The 15,438-nt window shown below is 37.5% G+C and overlaps 2 protein-coding genes across 4 annotated transcripts in view; both read right to left on the bottom strand.

The window, feature by feature from the left end:
• Positions 1–1,319: 1,319 nt before the first annotated feature.
• Positions 1,320–15,438, bottom strand: part of stxbp2 (syntaxin binding protein 2) — a 54,272-nt gene continuing 40,153 nt past the window's right edge. The window contains exons 1-19 of one of the 3 annotated variants that reach the window (XM_015948474.2): positions 10,813–10,900; positions 9,285–9,334; positions 9,124–9,205; positions 8,701–8,777; positions 8,538–8,613; positions 7,054–7,157; positions 6,816–6,964; positions 6,646–6,730; positions 6,042–6,172; positions 5,829–5,936; positions 5,412–5,469; positions 5,240–5,305; positions 4,894–4,974; positions 3,493–3,631; positions 3,232–3,338; positions 3,036–3,134; positions 2,859–2,944; positions 2,065–2,225; positions 1,320–1,975 (exon numbers count right to left, since the gene is read on the bottom strand). In XM_015948474.2, the coding sequence (XP_015803960.1) occupies positions 1,917–1,975; positions 2,065–2,225; positions 2,859–2,944; positions 3,036–3,134; positions 3,232–3,338; positions 3,493–3,631; positions 4,894–4,974; positions 5,240–5,305; positions 5,412–5,469; positions 5,829–5,936; positions 6,042–6,172; positions 6,646–6,730; positions 6,816–6,964; positions 7,054–7,157; positions 8,538–8,613; positions 8,701–8,777; positions 9,124–9,205; positions 9,285–9,334; positions 10,813–10,849 (1,755 nt within the window). In that variant the 5' untranslated portion in view covers positions 10,850–10,900 and the 3' untranslated portion in view covers positions 1,320–1,916. Of the gene's footprint in view, positions 1,976–2,064; positions 2,226–2,858; positions 2,945–3,035; positions 3,135–3,231; positions 3,339–3,492; positions 3,632–4,893; positions 4,975–5,239; positions 5,306–5,411; positions 5,470–5,828; positions 5,937–6,041; positions 6,173–6,645; positions 6,731–6,815; positions 6,965–7,053; positions 7,158–8,537; positions 8,614–8,700; positions 8,778–9,123; positions 9,206–9,284; positions 9,335–10,812; positions 10,901–15,438 lie in introns of those variants that run through there. The other 2 variants (XM_054741287.1, XM_054741288.2) reach the window with 2 other exon arrangements.
• On the bottom strand, positions 13,126–14,446 carry pet100 (PET100 cytochrome c oxidase chaperone). The gene is made up of 4 exons (XM_015948473.3): positions 14,318–14,446; positions 14,056–14,142; positions 13,921–13,953; positions 13,126–13,609 (listed from the first exon to the last, which is right to left on the bottom strand). The coding sequence occupies exons 1-4, from the start codon at positions 14,342–14,344 to the stop codon at positions 13,520–13,522; spliced, it is 237 nt and encodes a 78-aa protein (XP_015803959.1). The 5' UTR covers positions 14,345–14,446; the 3' UTR covers positions 13,126–13,519.

Genomic DNA, 15,438 nt, shown 5'->3' with positions numbered 1-15,438 from the left:
TTTGTGTGGCTTTGCCATATTGTGATGTCATAGGCAAGCATAGCTGTGTCCTCTTTTTGGAAATGGAAATATGGTGACCCTATGGCTCATTGAGAATCATTACTTCTTTTTTGAAGTATGAGTGGTCACACAAAGTTTCACATACATAATAACCGTGAAAATAGTCCTCTACACTATTAATTGCAGTAGCTACAAAAAGAAAATGGAGGGGGAAATGCTTTAGTCAGAAAAAGCCAAACGGGACCCTTTTGATAAGGTTGGTTTAGGTTTCTAGACTAACACAGCCCTACATCACAGGGAAATTTAGCATTCACTTACTCACCCACCTTTGCACCACCTTGCTCGGCCAAGAGGCAGAAGAGCACGTCGTCTCGGCTAATGGAAGCTAACCGTTAGCATTAGCAACTCCGCAACCTGGCGGTACAGTTCAGACTTTTTTGTGGGGATTTTAAAACGTGCTACTTTTTTTTTTTACCCAAGACAAAATAAATGTCCAACAGAGGCAGTGGAAAATTCGTTCTTCCTGTTAGCCAATGACAGACCTGATGTTCCGATATCATGAATATTAATGAGTAAGACTTCAAATTCTGCCGTTTTCCAGACATCATTAGCTCGGCCGCCATCTTGGATTGCTTCCTATGCGCCCCCAGCACATTTACAACCACAGACTATGGGCCAACCCATACAAGTGAATATTTGACCTGTAAGGTTCACCTAACTACAAAAACTAATTTTATAATATTTTTATCCGGATCAGACAATAAAAATAAAATTGAATGAAATTTGTATTTTAATTTATAAAAAAGTTTTGTTGTCATATGAACATATTTCACTCTCACTCTCACACGCATGCACGCTGGGGAGCTAAACCACTTGAAAAATAACTTTTTTGCACAGCCTCTTTCGGGACCTCTTTAACCTTTCATCTGTATACATTTATTACTAAGATCAACCCTTAAATTCATTTATTTTTTATGGTTTTTACCTTTCATTCTTAACCACTATGGTCACCTTCCAGGGTTGTGGAAAGTGCTCTATAAATACACTTGATGGATACCTTTCATGTCTTTTTTTTTTTTTTTTTTACTTATTAAATTACTCTGTCAACAAAAGTATTAATTTATAAACATGATTTTGCTATATTCCTTACTGGCCCCTCTGTAACTCCAAGGAAGTCAGTTTGTTGATGTTTACTTTCTGAAATGGAGATGCTAGAGACTACAGATTTGTTCAAAATACCAAGTGTACACCCACTTTAAAGGTCTTTAAAAATGATGACTACTAAACTTTTAAGCTTCTGACACACACGCCAAAAAAAATCCTTTTAAATAAATTTTATTATTATTTGATTGAGAAAAAAACACCCACCCCACAAGATCACAGCAATATATTAAAATATATGGTTTTTGTGCAGATTTCATCATAAGAGCAGACACTTTGCTGAAAACAGTTCCCATATGTGAAACATATGCCTTAGAAGAACATTTTTTTTACACAGATATATTACTATTACAAATTTACCCTTACTAGAAAGTCATTAAGTTACATTGTCAATAAATACGTGGTGTGAAAGTATCTAGTTTTCTAGTGCATACTTAGGCAAATCAAATGATTATTAATGGTAATATTTTGGACAACAATATTTCATTAATCAAATTCTACAGATACCTACTTATTACCTAACTACTTCATACACTTTTGAAAACAAACCAAGATACCATTATTCAGGAAAATAATACACAAGAAAATTCTAAAGGAAAGACTTAATAGATTTCCTTCATAACCATATCAACATCTTTTTTTCCATATGTTAATGAAATAATGACAAATGGCAAAATACCAGCTACCAATGTAATGGAAAAACGTATTTACTTTCGCTCTTCCCTGCTTGAGGAATGAAATTTAAGATGGAGAATTTATTCCAGCTTCTTCAAGTCATTGAGGAAGCTGGTTGGAGTCAAGATGTGGGTTGACCCTGTCAAAATGAAAATGGAGATGGAAAAAAATTACATTTATAACCAAGTTAGGTTTAAGAATTGTAACTTAACCTTGAAAATAACTTACCTATAAGAACTTCCCATTTCCCATCAGTGGCCCGTGTGACTTCATAAGCAGAACGCATCTCTGAATGAGACACGCCACCAATCATGAAAATAATAAGCCGAGGGCCAGAGCGATGTTCTGTCGGAGACCTATTCTTATGCCAGTGTCCAAAACGTGCACTGCTGTGAGACAAATTTAAAACTGTTACTTGCTAAAAGGTAACCATTGGTTACCATTACCAGGTCAATTTTACCAATCATGATTTGTCTGCTTTCAAGTTGCTTTTTCTACTGTGGTCCCAAACGTGTTACATAATGTATATTTTTGCATTATAATAATTCTGCTCCATTATGGTCCACAGATAAAAAATAACATGACAAAACCCGTCATGTCTGGTTTTACACTAAAATCCAGCATTATGGTGTTATCATTAATGGCATCTTTAATTCTGCACTTTGCTTAAAAGCAAGCAGACAAACATTGTGCGTTATGCAGATTATCTGTTAAATAAGATTTAAGTTTTGTCCAGACACTATCACCACTATGGGAATTCCCTTAGGGATTGCAGCTTAAAGTAAAGCTGACTTCGTTTCACCTTTTCAATCCCAGCTTATTCTGTCTAAAGCCTTTACTGAACAGAATTATCTGCCTTCTGTTCCTCTTGATTCATTTGTCTTAAATGAAAAATAAAATGATATACATTTTCAAAGAAATTCTTCACAAGCAACCTCAAGTTTGCAAATGTCCCCCATGTTGACCTGTCTATACAGCTTGAACAAAGAGCCTTTTTAATGATTTCTGATTCCAGAACACACCTGACTGCAGTCTGAGTTGTGGTGATTGTCGCAGGCTCAGAGATGAATGGCCATTGTTTCCTGTCCAGTTTGTCATCAATTGCATTCTGCAAAACAAACAGCTGGTGTAAAATGCTAAAAAAAATAATAAACTACTATCAGGTGCGTACACTCAAAACTCCGTTTAGACACCGTTACCTCCATTATGTCCTTGATGATGGGTGTCCATCTAGAGAGTTGGTATGTACTATCGGCTCTCTCCTTACGTTCTGGCAGCATTTTACCAGCGTTCTGGCCCTAACAATAAAAAAAATTGCACATAATTGTGACAGTGCTTTAATAGAAAAAGCAGTACAACAACTTGACTTTAAGAAAAAAATAATAGGATCTTTACTCCAACTATAATGTTGCAGCCAAGGTTCTGTATGTTGGTAATAATTTTGCTGTCGTCCCGAATATTTGCATGCTGGATGAGCTTGGTGAGGTTCTCCTCTGGAATGCCTAGATAAATTAATTCACATATAAATGTAGTTATTCCTTTAATGATATAATTTCAAATCTTCTACTATTCACTCCATGATCAAACAGCTGCACCCAATTTTGTGGAAAATCTGAAATAGAATATCATTAAAGGAATTGCTAGATAAGTCCAAACCTTTTTTCTTGTGGAAAATGTACAGCAAAATGATGCGAATCTTGTCATAAGCATCAATTTCACTGAGGAGTACAGGAACAATGCTCTTCATGGCATCTTTCAGAGGTTCACCGACTGCATTGGCTCCCATTGCCAGATCCTGTCAACGACATTCCCAGTTAAATACGGGCTGCTACTGAAATATGAATCAACAGCTGACAACAGAATCCCATGAGAGCTAGCACAGGAAGAGTGCTTAATTCTCTAGTTGATTTATTTGTTAGCCATCTATATCATTTCTAATCTGTGCCAATAATGATCATCAACACAGCAATAGATGTCATTGTTCTGACCTCTCAAGGTTGGACGTCATGCATTTTTAACCAACTTTAATAATCTCAGGAAACCATCTCAACAAATAAAATTATAGAGCAATCCCAGATGTTTACATGTACTCTCCAGAATAAATAATTATGCCACAATAATAAAAAATAATGAGCCTATGGACTCCTGAAACACAACACTGTATAAATGCATTTAGATTGCTGAAACAAATAAATGACAGCTGAAAGCACTGTTGCCATTTGGATCACACTGTCCATTTTAGTGCCAAAACATGCCCACGGGATTAAAGAGGCATCTTTCAGACATGCCGACAATCCATTAGTGCAGTTGAGTGACTTACTTTTACAAAAAGAGCCCATTAACACTTGTGACTCATAATTCTACAAGCACGTCTTGATCATCGTTTTCTGTGTGCCTGAGATTCACTGACACAATGCTAAATGTGGCAAAGTGTGTCGCCTCTGGAAGCATGTCTGGCACACATCAGCAGCACAATGTTTGGCAACGGCCAGTACTGTGGTTTCATCCCAGGCTTCTGTTGGTGGACAGGCTCATACAGTAGCATGTGTGTATTACAGTTCTTTCTACATGCAGTTATGTCCCGACAGCTTCTTTTGCATCTGTGTTGGCATGTGGATAAGGAGGTCTGCCCCAAAGCCTCTTATGTAACCTTCTGTTTTGCCATTAAATATTACAAGATGATGCCAGCGGTATGCATGCACAGCCTCAGAAAAGCTACAAATACTGACCCTGTTATCTGAAGGTCTTAAGAGTCAACTTGGTCATAAATGTCTCAAATAGTCAGAAAACAATCTGACATAGCTGATCCCTACAATATGAGAGCAGCAAAGTATCTGCTCATTGTATCTATAATGAATGAAGACAAGGACTCCACACCTTAAAGTGTACATAAACAGCAGCCATTGTGGAATGTAGCATCCACAGAATAAAATTATAACAACATTTATTTCATCTGCAAGACTTATTTGGTTTCTGTTCAATCAAAACAGTTCTGAGTCAAACTTGTGCAGACAATTTCAAATAACGCCAGGTTTATAAGACAGACTCCACACTAACCTGCTCCACTTCACAAACGTTATTAAGGGTGGCCTTGAATTTGTTCATGCAAGCTTCTGCTAGGTGCAAATGAGTAGAGTACTGAGGAGAAAGGATAGAAACGGTTAATGAATTTGTAGCAATAACAAAGCCACAACACATGCTATTAATATCAATAAAAGCTAATAATTTAAAGGCATTTTATCAAGTCAAAATTTCAGTGAGGGAAAAATGTTCTAGTTTCTCCTGAATAGGTCAAACACTCTCAAAGTTAAATTTAAGTCTATAAACTGCATTAATCTGTCAGATATACCTGTTTTAAATAGAAAACACTATCATATATGAAACTTTTCTCTTTCCCTCTCACCATGCTCAGCTCCTTCTGATACTGCGGCATCTTCTTCAACATCTGAGAAAGATCCTTGATATTGGCCTGAAAGAAAATAAACGTTCATAAAATCTGCATAATAAACCATCTAATATCATCTGTAATAGTCTGTAATAACTGAATTCAAATGGGTTTTTAACATAATACTTACATTATCAGTGCTCATTTTCTTGCTCTCACAAAAGGTGCGAAGAAGCTCCGTCACTTTCCTGGAAAATAGGTTTACAAGAAGAGAAGTCGTAACATACAAAGAAAAAATTTAAATAATATTGTTTTAAAAATCTGATTTATTATTAGATTACATTAACACTCCTATTTAGATGATGAATTTAATAATTTCTTGCTTGCAAATAAAAAAACATTTAAAGTTACAGATAATAATTAGATCTTTTCCTAAACTAATTATGATATCAAATTAAATTCATCCAATTATGAGACGATTCAGAGTTAATTTCTAACTTTAATAAATTTCAGATGGATAATCTGCAAACCAAGGAATAACTACTGACCAGAAGTAATTAAGTGTCATAGTGAGACCCATGTATGCATGTTTAACTTTGAAACTCACTTAGTTACATCTGCAATGTGCATATGCCGGAGCTGGACCCAGAGTTCATCATCTTCATCCAATAGCACTTCTCTTTCTTTTGAGTTCCCAATGCCGGTTGTCTGGTAGCTTCATGTTTAAAGACAGAGAACACTTTAGTCCAAAGCAGCTTGTAAGAGCCAAACAGATGACGGCATATAAACAGTAGGTAGCGGTTGCATGATGTTCACTCACGAATAAATGTCTTGTTTGATGTCTAGCAAGTCATAAGCCATTGCTTGGAAGGTCAGCTCATGTAGAACGGGTGAGATGGGATCAAACCCTCGGTTGACAATCAGTAACTGAGACCGCGCCTTATCTGGACCCTAAAAAAAGACAAAGACAACAGATTTGGTCACTTGCCAACATTATTGGCATCTTTTTTAGAGTTCCATATCAATGCCTAATGCAGCATGAGACGTCAGTTTAAGAAAACTAATATTCTGATTAAAAAAACAATGATGAATTAAGATAGCATGCTAATCACTGAAATATGTGGGAGGAAAGGGGGAAGAGAAATACATGCCTGTCAAGACCCATCTCTGAAGCAAGGAAATGTAAGCTAAGAAAGGGAAAAAGAAAAGGAAAGGTCCAGCAAAGCAGCAGAAAATTCAAAAGTAAACCCCAAAAACCACAGAAATGTCCCCAACCTGTGAAGATGAAGAGTTGCAGAAATTAGATATCTATTCTTCTGTGGAAAACTTGTTTGTGCAGCTAAATGCTTTTACAATTTGGTCAAACAAAACAGATCCAACAGCACATAATACTTGGTGTGTGAAGTCATGGTAGTAAGTCTAACCTCTCCCATTTTGAGGTTGTCAGCTTTGTGAGCATCAAGGCGGCGTCTGATCTCATCAGCCAATTTGAGGTTTTCCTCTGATTCCCTTAGAGAAGAGGTGTTACACATCCTGGAATTAGCAAGTAAGTGGAAAATGCATTTTCATAAACTTTTTAGCAAGGCTTCAGTACTTGTAATATCGAACTGCAGGACACTCATTTAGTGTATCACACAGTGTCGCAATCTGCTCTGCGACACTTGCTATAGCTTTGTCTCTTTCATCACGCTTCTTCGGACTGTAGAATGACTCAAAGGAAGATGGGTCGTCCAGGGAGAATACCTGCAGAAATGAGAAGAACTTAGCTTCATCTCTACTCACGTAGATTCACGTGGCCAGCTATAAACCTTAAGAAAATTTACAAATCACACCTGAGATTCATATGGCAGAAACGCAACATTGATTTCTTTTAAAGTCTTGACAGCCTTGGCCACTCTGGATCTTCCAATCTTAGCAAAGAGTTCATTGGGACAGGCTAAAGAAAGCAGAAAATAAAAACACATTTGCTCATTTAAAGACGTGTTGTCCAATTATGTTATAACTATGGGCATTCTGATCAATCAGTCTATGATCAAATTCATCTGAAATCCATGAAAAAACGTGCTCTGCAAATTCTGATCAATGCCTGTCGTTCATCCTGTGTAGCCCGCAGAGACCCAGTGCCCCCCCCCCCTTCGCACAGCGCAGGCACGCAGCGTCAAAAACAGACATGTCTGCAGAGGTTTTACTCCATCTGTGAAAGTGTTGTAAACTTTGAATCCTACAACAAAATACTGCAAGGGGGAGGCTTGTTAAAAGTGTCAACACAGAGGATTTAAAATGATGTTTAAAGAACAAACGCTGGGTGGAGTGAGGTGAATTTTCTAGGTTCCCTGCAGAAATAAGGGCACCCGGAGCAGCAACAGACACAGCTACACTCACAAACTTATCCACGTGAGCGTGACAATCCGAAGGCCGAGCAAAATACCTGAAATAGAATTTAATTCAATGCTTGAGAAGTAGCCTCCCTGTGGTGGACACCAGGATAAGCTTAACGATCTCCCACTAAGAGCCCTCTGAAAACAACTGGACTTTTCTGGTTATCTTGAAGGCGTTTAGCTTCTTCTCCTAAAGGCTTCTTCAGTTCCAAGACTTGGGTTGTGAGTAGGAGGCTTATGGTCAGAAATAAACACACGGATTGTGCTGCAAGTCTTTTTATATTTTTCTTTTCAACAAGTAAAGGCATGTTTTTCTCAAAACTAAGTCAATGTTTTTGTTTATCTTTTTCCCCAGATCATGTATTGAGCTGCACCCCTTATAATTCATACCCATTTTTTTATTTATTTGTATTTATGTTACTAATATTAGGTTTAATCGGAGTTAAATACTGATGGTGTTTACTCCGAACTCAACTCCAAAACAAAAAAGAAAAAACATGACGAGCCTCGGGAAAAATATATAAAGGTAAATCTGCTAAAGTGCTCGACAGAAAACTGTTGTTTAGTGGTGATTTTGTTCTATTTTGATAAGCTCTAAACCACTACGGTGATCACTGCTGCTGCCTCGTCATCTGCAGCGTACCATCTCTGACTGTGATTGGTCAAAGATGACACGTGACTAGCACACTAGAACAAAGATGGTTTGTAAACAAGAGGAGTCCTCCCTCCTTGCTCTAATTGATTCTCATGAGAGTGACTGAAACCCATCCGACAGAAGACGTATGATAATTGCATAAAAACATTCATGGCCAATCTATGTGATCAGTATTGGTGATCAGCAGCAAAAAAAATTGATCGGAGCATCCCTGGTTATAACTAGAGTTTTGTATAGTGGACGTAAAATCAAGTGTAAAACGTGTTTCCTGTATTTGACTTACTGTCAGTGAAGAAGACGTGTGCCGCTTTGTAAGTAAACGCTGAATCCTTAAAGTCCTTAATGAGGGCGTCAACTGACTGTATCATTAAAGAACAACAGTTTTGTTAATACAAGAGACAAAACAACAAAGAAAGAAATAAAACATGACAATGACAATAGCTAACCTTCTCCTCTGGTGTGATCAGATAAATGGCCTCCAAACTGGAAATTGGCTCCCTGCGTTTACTGATGTCCTCCACAACTAGAAAACAGAAAAGCGGAGTGATTTGAATTTTCAAACATAAATGTCACTCTCATAATTATTGTGTAAAAATGAAGAGTGATGTAATGCCATGCATGTAAGAACATAATAATGCATACTGACAGACATATTGAGGCTTTGTGAAAAGCCAAGGAGGACAGAGAATAATTTTTTTAAATGTTATGACTGGTTTGTGGCTTGAAAAGCTTGTTGGATTTCAAGAGTTTTGCTTGCTGAAAAAATAGCTGAAAACTTTGTGTATTTCTTTTTTTAAGTCATTTTTAACAAGTACTTTAAAAGTTAGTTTTGATTAATGATGATCAGTTTAAAGTAGCCGCAAACATACTTGTCACTCCTTCTGCCAAAATATCAGACATCTTGCAGCAAGAGGACAGAATCCGCATGCTCATGTGATCCACGATCAAAACCTACACAAGTACATAAAATAAGCAACACTAATGCCTGCATAGAAAACATGTTTATAAATCTGATTTTGTTAACCATTACCTTCCATTCTCCATCTTTCTTCACACTCTTTATGACTCCATTGAGGATTTCTGTCAAAGAAATATAATTTTAAAATTAATAATGCTGTAATTACTGTGTTTAATATCATTTTTCATAAATAGTACAACAAACTCAAAAATATAACACTTTTTGGTGGCACTTATATTTAAATACTGTGAGGACAAACCACTGTTAAAAAAATGTCATTCCAATGGGAAATTATATTTCCTAAGGTCACATCATGTATGCATTTTTTTCAAACAACCAGAACTTTTACTGAAATAAAATCACATTTAGTAGTAGCACTCAAAATTTAGAGCAACTTTAACAAATTAAACAAAAAATCTCCTGCCAAGAGCAATGCTGTTCCAAAACTATGATTTTGAAGAGCATTAAGGATTTATCTGGTTCAATCAGTTTTGTTTTCCGACCTTGTGAAAACAATAAAAAACCAAAACAATATTTAAAAAGAATATACTTCACATAGGAAAGGTTATTGTTTGCTGTAGAAATTACATTTTCATAAAATGATGGCAATATGGCTTACTGTCTCAATTAAAAAGTTTCCTGTAGAAAATACCGACCCACAAAAATGTTTTCATTCTGCAAAAAAGGACTGATAACAGCAAATAAAAATAAATAAATGGGCAATGATGTGCTTCGATCTACTTTGTTGTTTGACCTCACCGACACCACAGCAGTGACACCCATGTACAAACTTAATGCTTGGTGTAACTCATTGTTTTAGATGTTAGTATTATTATTATTACTATACTCTACTGTATATGTTTAGAAAAAGAAACGACTTAGCAAGCATTTACTTTAGGCGTTTTTTCTCTAGCGGTTTTATTTGTCAAAGGCCAGTCACTTCTCTCCAACCACTAGGATCTTATGTGTAGATGTCATTAAAAAGTGTTTTTTAAAACTAAGTATGTTTCAGTATTTCAGTCTTTCTCTTAGTCCTATGAACAGCCAAATACATATTACCAAAAATGCAATACATCTAAGTATATAAATAGTAAATAATAGAGCCCTTTGTCCACTCAACCAAAGAACGTTTAGCTGTGTAACCACACAAATAATGTGTAAACACTGAATAAAAACCGTGAAGACGTATTCGTTTAATGATCCTCACAAAGCTGATGAACTTCCTTCAACACCAGCTAGCAATCATTAGCCAACCACCTGTTTCGTCACAGACGTGTTCATCAATGTCGAGCGTTTCTATTTTGATTTTTCAAAAAACTAACAAACCAATGTTAAAATTTCCGACCAGAAAAGATTGTTACCAACAGCCTCGGAGAAACAAAACTACGTTTCATCCATGTCTTGTTCAATACAAACGTTTCCTTTAACTGCGTTGACACTTTGGGAACAGGAAGAAACATTTTTAAACTGTACAGTCTAAACAGCGTTTTAAACTGAATGTCAGTTATTGAAAAGGCTACAAGACCAAAAATGAATGTTTTTCTATGTACACGAAATAAAATACTTCAACTTGAAAGTGTACAACTAATGTATCACTTACTATCGCCGACTACCGCTTTCAGCCCACTCGGTGCCATCTTGGCAAGTGTACTGAAAGTTACTTCCGTGTTGATGAACCAGTAGAAACTTAGAAAAAAAAAGGTAGAAACTTAGAGCTTTTGAAAGAACAATGCTGCCCCCTATAGGCAGTCACCGGTATAAGAGGAAACTAAAGGTTTTAATTCCCTTAAAAACATAAGAATAAAAATTAAAATTACATTTGTTTCACTGTTATTATAAAACCAGGTCTAAACGTAACGTTTACAATGGCTGACAATTAAAAAAAGCTAAAAGAGAATATCACACACACCACAGCAGACAACCTCAAACACATCCTTGTCATTGCCAAGTATCATTTCATGAGCCCTGGGAAACACTTGTCAACACTTGGTCAAGATGAAATGATCAGTGGATTTCAGTAAGGATACATTTACAAGTGCCTGGATACACTTTTATTAACTTTATTTATATAAAATATGAAAGAGCTTTATTGTCCTGAGGGAAATTATTTTGTCATGAACATGCTCAGTGCAACAAGGTTAAATATAAGACAGTACAACAGAACAACAAATAACAACTTGAACTAGAAGGTAGCATGTCATGGGGATGTGACAAACAACATGCAGAAAGAATCACTAACAGGAGGGAGAGTTATACAGTCTTATTGTTACTAGCAAAAGGATTTCCTGCCAGTTCTGCATTTGAAGGTTATCAGTCTTTTGGTGTGTGGGCTCTGACACCTCATTGTGGATGCATGCATGGGGTGAAACAGGTTGTCCCTGGTGCAGAGAAGCTTGTTCAGGATTCTCCTCTCAGAGCCCTGCATCAGGCTCTCCAGTCTGACACCCAGGACAGAAACAGTCTTTTTAATCAGCTTTCTTCACCCCACTGCCCCAGCACACAGCTGCATAAAACACCACACTCTCTAGCACCGAGTGATAGAACATAGTCAACATTTTCCTACAAACATAAAAAAATCTGAGCCTCCTCAGTAGGTAAAGCCAACTCTGTTCTTTAAATATGCCGCCTCAGTGTTCTTAGACCAGTCCAGTTTATAGTCAATGAGAACGCTCAGGTACTTGTGGTTTGCAACAACCTTAACATCAGTTCCTTTGATGTTGACAGGGGTGGGAGGATGAGCCTGCTTCCTGAAGTCAACAGCCAGTTATTTTGTCTCAATGATGTTGGAATTGTTCAGTTTACACCCCTCTGCAAAGCTGTCCACCATACTGCTGTATTCATCCCCCTGACCATCTCTGATACAGACCACAATGGTAGTCAGCAGAGAATTTCTGCAGGTGACAGGACTGAGACCAGTACCTGAAGTCAGAGGTGTACAGGGTGAAGAGTGACAGGACAGTTCCCTGTGGCGCCCCCGTGCTGCAGTGCTCGCTGACCGAGCGGCAGGTCTTCAGCTGCGCTGTGGTCTTTTGGTTAAGTAGCCCATGATCCAGGCAACCAATGGATCATTCGCCTGCATTTCTGCTAGATTATTCCCCAGAAGTGATGGTCTAGATGTGTTCAAAGTACTGGAGAAGTAAAAAAAAAAAAAAAAAAAAGCATGACCCTCACAGTGCTCCCAGTGGTGTACAAATGAGAATAAGTCTGAACCAGCAAGTAAATAAGGGCTTCCTCCATTGTAGAGGAGCCAAGGCTCCACCAATGAACACAGATGCTTCAGGATGAGTCCCTTCAGCATGGCAGCACCTTCATGATGCTTGAGGTGGTGCAGTGGTTAGCACTGTTGCCTCACAGCACAAAGGTTGCAGGTTCGAAACTCGGCTGCGGCCTTTCTGCGTGGAGTTGTGTGTTCTCCCCATGCATGCGTGGGTTTCCTCCGGGTACTCCGGTTTCCCCCACAGATCACAACATGCCCTGTAGGTTATAAATTGTAAGTTGCTTTGGATAAAAGCGTCTGCTAAATGAATAAACATAAACATAGGTCAGAGCCACCAGCCTGCAGTCGTTAGAGGTTGATAGGTGGGTCTTTTTGGGGACAGGAACCAGACAGGATGTCTTCCAGTGACGGGACCTTCTGCAATTTCAGACTCATATCGAATCGTTTATTTAAACTGAATCATTGCTGCAGCGACAGGCCAGTTATCAAACCAGAGAGAATGCAGTACAGTAACCATCCAATGAGAAACGTTATACTGAACTACATCTTCAAATACAAAATCAAAGTGGAAAAATTATGTTCCTGGTACTGAAAATCTATTTAGAAATCAAATATTCTCACATTGCCTTCTTCCATTCTTTCTTTTGCCATCAGCAATGCTTTTAGAAGTTAAGTTCATTTCATTCAGGACACACATTTGAATTTAATTTATATTTATTGACATTTGTTTTATGCCCAAAACTTCACTTTTATGCATTGCTATGAGTGATGTTAATGTTTTTAAATATCTAGTGATATTTTGTAAAATGCCAAACATTAGAAAAAATACAGTTTAAAGGAGTATTGAATATTTCATAAGCATCCCACTTTACAATTAGAAGTGATATTAAACACAGCTGCACCTAAAATAAGACAAAAATTACAACTTTAAGAAGTTGTGTAGAGAATAATCACAGAGCAGGAGTCATTCTTGGAAACAGTCAAATGTTTGTTACTTTGCTGTTACAATGTGGTCTCATTCCAGATGAATCTGCAGTCCCATGAATTTCTGCCAGGCTTTATTAAATATTAATTTTTCAATATGAAATATTCAGTTTTCTGAATCTACAGAAAGGGTTTTCAATAGTCTCTGCTCCCTTCGAATGCGCATTCGCTCTTTGAAATCCTCCAGCTCCTTCCTCTGAAAAAAGAACAAATATTACTATCAGTTTTTTTCTATCCATCTGAATAATTGCAAAACCTTTATTTCAAAATGTCCTCAGTTAGACTAATTTAAATACATTTTTATGTGGCTTAAGGGGTAGTTTTCTATCTTTTAAAAACAAAAAAGCATAGAATAAACTACTATTAAATCATGTTTCTCTAATATCTCATCTTTAAAAATTAAGAAAATTTCACTGCAAATGGGCTTTGTTGAATGGGTTCTCTGAATGTAGGAAGATACCATAAAAACTCACAAACAACAGCAGAAACAACGTGTAAGTCATTTACCTGTGCTTCTTCGTTACGGGGGAAGATTTCTCTCTGAATATTATAAATATGCCAAACAGAAAAACAAATGGACAAACATAAACAACCAAAAACCTGCTGTTATCGCATCATGATGGAGGGGTAAAGCCTGCTTACCTTCCTTTTCACTACGTACTCTTCAAAGTACTCAGCCTGGTTTGAAATCCAAAACATGGCAACGGGAAAAGACAAATACAGCACCATCTGCGCAATAATAAAAAAAAACAAAACAAAAAATGACCAGTTTCATTTTTTCAGTTTTAAGTGTGTGCAACCGTACAAACAACAGCTTGGTAGATAAAGATAAAACCAAAGCAGCTGGTTTCAGCAACTTTTTTACACATACAGATTTAGCCAGGTTCCACTTAACAAAGCTTACCCTGAACATCTCTATTTTAACACCCATTTTACGTTAAATACTTAGCAGCAACAGTCAAGCGCAGCGCTATCTAAACTCGCAACAGGAGACCTTCAGAAAACTTCCGGGTTTCTTCTTCTTGAGTTGACATGTTTTAAATTTCATTACCGCCCCCTTCCGCCTTACCCGGTCATTACAACAGCCCTTTTACCACTACAGAAAAAATGGCTTCACTGAGCAGAAAACGCTCTCATAATTCATAGAAAATAGGGACAGTATTTTAATTAGCTTTGCTGCCTTTGCTATACAATGTTTTCTTCCCTTCGCCTCATTTATGAAAGTTTTAGATGACGCAAGTTATAGGTTATAATACTAAAGTAATAGCAATGGTAAGTAAGACATTTATAAACAGTAATAATACAGTAATTCTAGCTATAGTATCTCGGATCCAGGTCAGTAATGGAATCAGACAAAGAGGCATTCTATCTCCTTGTCTTTTTAACCTGATGACTTATCAGTGAGGTAAAAGCATGCAGAACTGGTTGCACAGCTGGTGGTGTTGTCATAATTCCTCTGATACGCAGATTACTTAGTGGTTCTAAGTCCAAGCGCTGCTGGTCTACAGCAGTTACTAAGTTCTATGTTCTATGGAGTACAACACAACATTGTGTATAATGCAGCTAAAAGTGTGGTTATGATTTGTCGGGCAAAGAATGAAAAGCAAATGAAGTTTGGGGTGAAGGTGGAACAGGAGTTAAGGGCTTGCCCCGTAATCGGTAGGTTCGAGCTCTGCTCAGTTTGCCGCTGTCGTTGTGTCCTTGGGCAAGACACTTATCCCCCCTTGCCTGCTGGTGATGGTCGGAGGGACCGGTGGCGTCAGTGCTCAGCAGCCTCGCCTATGTCAGTGCGCTCCAGGGCAGCTGTGGCTACAATGTAGCTCATACCATCCAGCGTGTGAATGACTGATTGTGTTGTAAAGTACCTTGGGGGTTCCAGGACTCTAGGGCTCTATATCAAATACAGGGCATTTACTATTCCAGATTTTTATCTGTCAGACTCTGTGATGTCACCAAGGAAGTAAAACATCTTGGTCATATCATCACAGAGGACATGAGAGATGATGATGACATGTATGGGCAGTG

This window comes from Nothobranchius furzeri, chromosome 5, assembly GCF_043380555.1.
Source record: "Nothobranchius furzeri strain GRZ-AD chromosome 5, NfurGRZ-RIMD1, whole genome shotgun sequence".
NCBI classification, from domain to species: Eukaryota; Metazoa; Chordata; class Actinopteri; order Cyprinodontiformes; family Nothobranchiidae; genus Nothobranchius; species Nothobranchius furzeri.
This window is presented reverse-complemented; position numbering and strand designations above follow the sequence as displayed.